Genomic DNA, 7,220 nt, shown 5'->3' with positions numbered 1-7,220 from the left:
TGGAACGCACTTTATATTTTTTCCTAGCCTCCACAGTTACCGAGAAAATCGATTAAAACAACTTGTATGCATGCGTGTATGTGAGTGTGTGTCACTGAAGCCATTCATACATACATACATAATTACTCTCTCTCTCTCTTTCGGTTTTTCTGTCAATCCCTCACACATTCACTCACTACAAAAACTGAATAAAAAGTTTCAGTTATCTCTCTCTTTCTTTCTCTCTCTCTCTCATATACTCACACCATCAACATTACTCTCTCTGTCTCACACACCCCATCAAACATACACAGACATACGCACGCACATCAATTCTTCCATCTCACGCCAACTTCAAAAGAAGTTCAGTCATAAAACTGTCCATGTCTCTTATCATTTGACGCTCACTTCAAAAGATCCCCTTTCCACAAAACACATATTTAAAAAATATTTTCATTTGTCTGGCCATTGATTGAGAGATAAAACACAAACAACTTCCTGCTAACTGCAAAACTCCTATTCTATAATATAAATTGTTTTCCTATAAGTGTATAAAAATTACTTATTCCATACTTCTTCACTTAGCTTTTATCTTCACTTTCCTTAAATTAGATACGTCTGCTATTAATTCTTACATACAATTTCAACGTTAAATCTTACAGCTTCATTTTCTGTTAAAGCAATTCTTAACGTCAACTTCTTATTGCCTCTTCTATTTTTTCCTAGCCCCCATACTTACCAAGAACAGCGATTAAAACTTTTTCTAATGCAATTTCCCTTTCTTCGACCATTAACACAACCAGTTGCTCACACACCTTAGTTTCTCATTCAAACTACATAATACGCAGAATTGTTGCATTAATACAGTAGGGAGTTTTGAGGGAGATTTGGCTGTTATGAAAAGTTCAGAGGAGGGGGACGAATTACTTCCTGGAAAGTTCCAAGGAGGGGGCAAATTACTGCCTGAAAAATTTAAAGGAAGGGGAGGAATTACTTCCTAGAAAGTTCCAAGGAGGGGGAGGAATTATTTTGTGGAAAGTTCCGAGGAGGGGAGGAAATACTTTCTGGAAAGTTCCAGGGGGGAAATTACTTCCTGGAAAGTTCCAAAGAAGGGGAGGAATTACTCCCTGGAAGGGGCAAATAACTTACTGGAAAGTTCCGAAGAGGGGGGGGTCAAATTACTTCCTGGAAAATTCCATCTTATGTGGTGTTCTCACTACATAAATAAATGAAGTTTGTACGAAACGTACATACTGCTATAACCTAATTCATTTTTGTTGCTTTTCTTCAAATTTTATTCACCAAATCTCTTGTTTTGTTTTTGGTTTTTACCCTACCAAATTCTGGTGCCACAAACATTTTAAGTACCACATTTAAACTTTTGATTAAATCTATATTATTATTATTATTATATATATATATATATGAATGTAAAAAAATCAGCATTTTTATAATTAAATATTATTAGGAATTGTATAAAAAATGTTAAAATGCTTTGTGTACTGTAGAAGTAGAACCAATTTATTGTATGTAAACCTTAACAACAGAATCTTACATGGACCCCCCCACCAAGGGCCATATGGGGCCTGGTTGAAACCACTGCTCTAGATAGACTCATTATTTTAAAAATTAATTGAAACAAAGACTGTGTATTTAACCCCTTAGCATTCACATTATTCTGTCCAATGTAATGCTTATCTATTGACACGTTTTGAATTAATGTTGCATTATTTTGTAACTTTGAGATTTTGATGAGGTAACAGTTTATTTTTAGATTGATATTGTAGGGATGGTGTGAGGGGCCAGATCTGGCTAGTTTGAATATAAAACAGGTAGAATATTTGGGATGGATATGGCCTGTTTAAATACTAAAGGCTTAAACAGAAATATAGTAATACAAAGGTTAAACATTAGGCCACTGTTATGTTTTGTCCATTAAAGATAACTTACTGTATCATAGGATCATCAATAACTTCTGATGTTCTCAGTTTGGGGGGTGCACGCCGTGCGCTACCAACTCGATTTAATGATGATGAACTGTAAAAACATTAAAAAAATAAATGAAATAACAAATACAAAATTAGATGTTACGTACAAGTTTTAGATATAGTTAAACATTATAATGCTGTTTTAATTATTATATTCAATTTTTATTTTACCTTTTAACAAGTGAAGAATTTTGGTGGGTAACATTTCAAGATAGAATAAACACAAATTTACAATTATGATGATTATTGCAGTCATTCCTGAAATGCTTTAAATTTTGAACCCTCTGGCTGAAGCATAAAGACTTTTAGTCATTGTTTAACATCTAGCAATAGTACTGAACTGTCAAAAAAATAAATTTTAAAAATTCTTTACAATATAACAAAACATATTTCCAGAGGAACATGTGTGATTAAGGAGTGCACTTTGTAACATCATGGTTTCAGATCCAGGTCCTTAGGCTGACCAAAGCCTTGTGAGTCATCATCAACATTTAACATCCATTTTTCATGCTGCCATGTGTTGGATGGCTTGACAGGAACTAACAAAGCCAGGGTCTGCACCAGGTTCCATAGTCAAGTTTGGCTTGGTTCCTATGGCTGGATGCCCTTCCTAACAACAATCACTTTAGAGAGTGTACTGGGTGCTTTTACATGGCACCAGCACCCATGCCAATGTTTGATTGGCTTTATTTAGGATCTTAATTCTGTTGTAGTGGGTGGGTCTTTTCAAGTACAGCAATGCACCTCATACCTCAGTCCTCTCTCATCTTCCTAACATTCAGTTTTGAGATCAGCCTTCAATACTTTATCCCATGTCTTCCTGGGTCTCCAAGAGTGAACTTAGTAAACAGAAACTGTATGTAAGCCTGTCACACACACATATCATATTGCCATTAAATTAAGAAAAATAAAACATTTGGAATTGTGTGCACCTATATTTTTGTTCCCCACCTCTTGACAATTAGTTTAGGTTTGTTTACCTCTCTAAATTACATAACCAAATTAAGCTATACATGCACTACACGTACCATTTTCTAACTTTACATTCACACACACAACAGAGGTAAGAGCTCTCTGAACTTTGCCCAGGCTATTCTTATTCTAGCAGCTACACTTTCAGCGCACCCTCCCCTGCTACTGACTTAGTCACCTAGGTAATGGAAGCCATCAACTACTTCTAGTTTTTCTCCCTGGAATGTGGCAGAAGTTGTTCTCTGCACATTTTCAGTGTTTATTACTCCTGAGCATCTGCCACATACGAAAAACTATCTTGCTAGTTAGCTTTTCTTTCATACTGCTGCACCTCTTATGTGTCCATAACTTACACTGGGTACACCTTATAGAGTTTCTACCTACACCTTTTCTACATATCAAGCAGAGCCATCTACCTGAAGGGGTTTGTGGTTAGTCTACCTTTCTACTTATTAGGACTTTGGTTTTATCTAGGTTGACTCTAAGGCTCTTTGATTCTAAGCCTTTCTTCCAGACCTGAAACTTCTCCTCTATGCTTCCACACCTGAAACTTCTTCTCTTATACCTCTATCATAATTTTATACCCCTCAATACTATACCCCATTCAGTTAAAGAGTCTTATCTTGCAGGTACTTGGTGACCTCACCAGTGTAGGTGCAATGAAAAATAGTATCCTGTACATTTTGTTAAGTGATTGGCATTAGGAAGGGCATCCAACTGTAGAGATCATGCTGAAGCAGACACTGTATCTCAATGCAGCCTTCTGCTTGCTCAGTTCATATCAAACTGTGCAACCTATACCAACATGCAAGGGATATTAAATGACAATGATGATAAACACACACCTATTTCAACTATACTACTCCAGTGCTTAAATCTCCCTAACTACATGTTTAAACTTTGTTAGAAACAACTAACTCTCTTCTATTTTAGTCACTTCCCGTCTGTCATTCCAATATGCTTCATCTCTGAATCTTACATTATAGTCCTGCCTCACCACCCGACTACCTCTAATTTTATTTCTTTCTCTTCTTTTTCCTCTTTGTCATAGGACAATTGCAAAAGAAACATTAATTATATTATTTCTTTCAGTTGGCTATAACAACATTTTACTCGTGTTCATTATTTTTGTTGTTTTTGTCCATATATTTGGGGTTTTTTTTTGCTTGTATCTTATCTTTTTTTTCAAGTTAGTGTAGCTATACAAATCTTTTCTCCAAATCCTTTTGAATGTGAAACTAAAAGCAATTTTCTTAACTTACCCAAACTTAGTTCTTTGAATTCCATTCAAACTGATATCACCCACGCCATACCTTTGCTTAAAGTTTCATACCTGTATACTATCAACTCTGCAATTGGCTTTCTTTGACCATTTCATTGAAAATAATTGACTTATCCACATTGTTTAGGCTAAAATCTATGCTTTAACAATATATTAAATATCAACAAAACTTCTTCAATATACTCACATATACATGAATAAACTGAGTGAGCATCATTATATAATAGGCAAGCAGCTATCTGCAGCCAAAATGTTCAAAGTTCAACATTTTAGAATTGTAGTTATCAACAATGTCTCTACAACCTCCAAGTAGTAAAGAATTAGAATGAACTGTTGACCATCGAGTGATTTAGCTGCCACAGCATCTAATTAGTGCTATGAACTTTCATGAAAATACCACACTGTCTGATGTTTACAAAAGCAATTTTATACAAAAGCATATTCTATAACAGTTGCAACCAAATAGCAGTGGGTATTACCTTCGGCATGTGATATATAAATAAAATCATTATATATATATATATATATATATATATATATATATATATATATATATATATATATATATATATATATATATACATATATAAAAAGCGGTGCTCCAGCATGGCCACAGTCAAAACAACAAAAACAAGTAAAAGAATATATATGTTAATGCCTGTTTTTATGTTCAGTTATAATAAAAATAATCTTATATTAACCTGATGGGTTATTTGGTAATTTTGTACAGCACAAATTTATTCTTGTTGACAGTGACTTCGAAGTTTTCCCTAGCTGTATGAATGCATATATAAATACACAAATGCACAACCACACACATATATATATATACATATCTATATATATATATATAGATATATATATATACACACACACATACATACATACATACAAACACACACATCATCATCTTTTAACATCTCCTATGCTGGCATGGGTTGGACAATTTGACAGGATCTGATAGTGTGATTTTCTTACGCTAGATTTGGCATAGTTTCTACAGTTGCTTGCTCTTCCTAATTCCAACCATTTTACAGAGAATACTGGGTGTTTTTTTTTCATGGCAATAACACCAGTGAGGTAACCATATAGCTCACAAAACCAAGATCCCCTTCAAATGAGTGGGGCTACAGTCAAGAGAGGTGGCTTTAACTATTTAGCATTTAAACCGGCCCTACCTGGCCAAAATATTCTACCTGCTTAATATTCAGACTGACCAGACCTGGCCTCTCATACCTACCTTACAATGTCATACTAAAAATATACAATCACATGCATAAAGACTGATTCTCTCAAATGCCCTGGTAGCCCGTTAGAGGTAGTAGATAATCTATGCTACATAGAGAACCAAATTAGTAGTGGGGGAGGAGGTACGGCTAGTGTAATAGCTAGAATAAAAATAGGATGGAGGAAATTCAGAGAGCTTTTACTTCCGTTGGCTATGAAAGGTTTCTCTCTCCAAGTGGAAGGAAGATAGTATGATGCATGTATATGGACAGCAATTCTACATGGTAGTGAGATGTGGGCCCTGAATGCAGAGGACATGTGAAGGTTAGAGAGGAATGAGGCTAGTATGCTCCACTGGATGTGTAATGTAAGTGTACATTTTTGACAAAGTGCTAGTGTATTGAGAAAGTAGGTAGACATAAGAGAAATGAGATGCAGTGTGCAAGAGAGAGGACTGCAGTGGTTTGATCATGTGATGCGGATGGATGCCGACAGCTCCATAAAGAAGTGCCAATCTCTAAAAGTAGATAGAACTCATGGAAGGAGAGGACCAAGGAAGATGTGAGATGAAGTATTGAAGGATGACCTCAAGACACTGAACATTTCAGATGAGATGACAAAGGACCATGATACCTAGCACCTTGATATCCTCAAGAAGACCAGTACTCCACAGCAGACTTAATTGTAGGTCAGCTCTGAGAGATATTCCAGCTATAATCATGTCTTTTGGATGGTATGTTGGACTAGATTACCTTAAGACAGTTGAGTGAGATTTGACTGCTATTTCTAGCAAGTAGAGACTTTCTTGTTGACTTGTGTTTTAATTAGCAGCAAATAATTTCAACTTCAGGATGCTTTGTTAATTGAACCAAAACAATTATTTGCCCTGGAGAAGACAATTGGCCTGAAAGAGTCCTGTGCCAGTGTCATGTAAAGGTCACTCATGCCAGTACCATGTAAGGTGCACTTGTGCCAGTGTCACAAGAAAGGCACTTGTGCAGTGCCACATAAAAGCACCCAGCACACTCTATAAAGTGGTTGACATCAGGAAGGGCAACCAGCTATAGAAACTATGCCAAATGAGACTGGAGCTTGGTGCAGCTCTGGTCAAACTGCCCAACCCATACCAGTATGGAAAACAGGTGTTGAATGATGATGATAATGATGATGATGCTCAAATCAAAACAATGTGAATAAATACACATTACATTTGACAAAGTAATCTGAATGCTAAAGGGTTAATGCTAGTGGATGTGAGATTTAAGTATTAACCACCTGCCACAAACTTCCTCTACCTTATATTTGTTCACCACTATTTACATACCTCTGATATCCATGTCTGCCACAGCACCTCTGGGCAACACTCACAAAGATGAAAATAAATAAAAGCCAGTCTAGTTCTACAGTGACACCCCATGAAATGATAATAGTGATGACGACAATGATGATGATGCTTATAATTATGAAAATGTAAAAATAAAATTTCAAAAGATGCATTGATGCATAAATATATATTTGTTTGTTGGCACTCCGTCGCTTACGACGTCGAGGGTTCCAGTTCAACGGAACAGCCTGCTCGTGAAATTAACGTGCAAGTGGCTGAGCACTCCAGAGACACGTGTGACAAGGCTGACCCTTTGAATTACAGGCACAACAGAAACAGGAAGTAAGAGTGAGAGAAAGCTGTGGTGAAAGAGTACAGCAGGGTTCGCCACCATCCCTTACCAGAGCCTCGTGGAGCTTTAGGTATTTTCGCTCAATAAACACTCACA

General features: G+C 36.2%; 1 protein-coding gene across 2 annotated transcripts in view; it reads right to left on the bottom strand.

Annotated features, from left to right (window-relative positions):
- The window catches only part of LOC106877218 (TRAF3-interacting protein 1), a 202,974-nt gene that overhangs the window by 83,323 nt on the left and 112,431 nt on the right, over positions 1–7,220 (bottom strand). For both annotated transcript variants that reach the window (XM_052968703.1, XM_052968704.1), the window contains one exon: positions 1,930–2,016. In XM_052968703.1, the coding sequence (XP_052824663.1) occupies positions 1,930–2,016 (87 nt within the window). The remainder of the gene's footprint in view (positions 1–1,929; positions 2,017–7,220) is intronic.

The sequence above is a fragment of the Octopus bimaculoides genome, chromosome 6 (genome assembly GCF_001194135.2).
Source record: "Octopus bimaculoides isolate UCB-OBI-ISO-001 chromosome 6, ASM119413v2, whole genome shotgun sequence".
Classification (NCBI taxonomy): domain Eukaryota; kingdom Metazoa; phylum Mollusca; class Cephalopoda; order Octopoda; family Octopodidae; genus Octopus; species Octopus bimaculoides.
The sequence above is the reverse complement of the archived record's forward strand: the minus strand, read 5'-3'. Positions and strand labels throughout refer to the sequence as shown.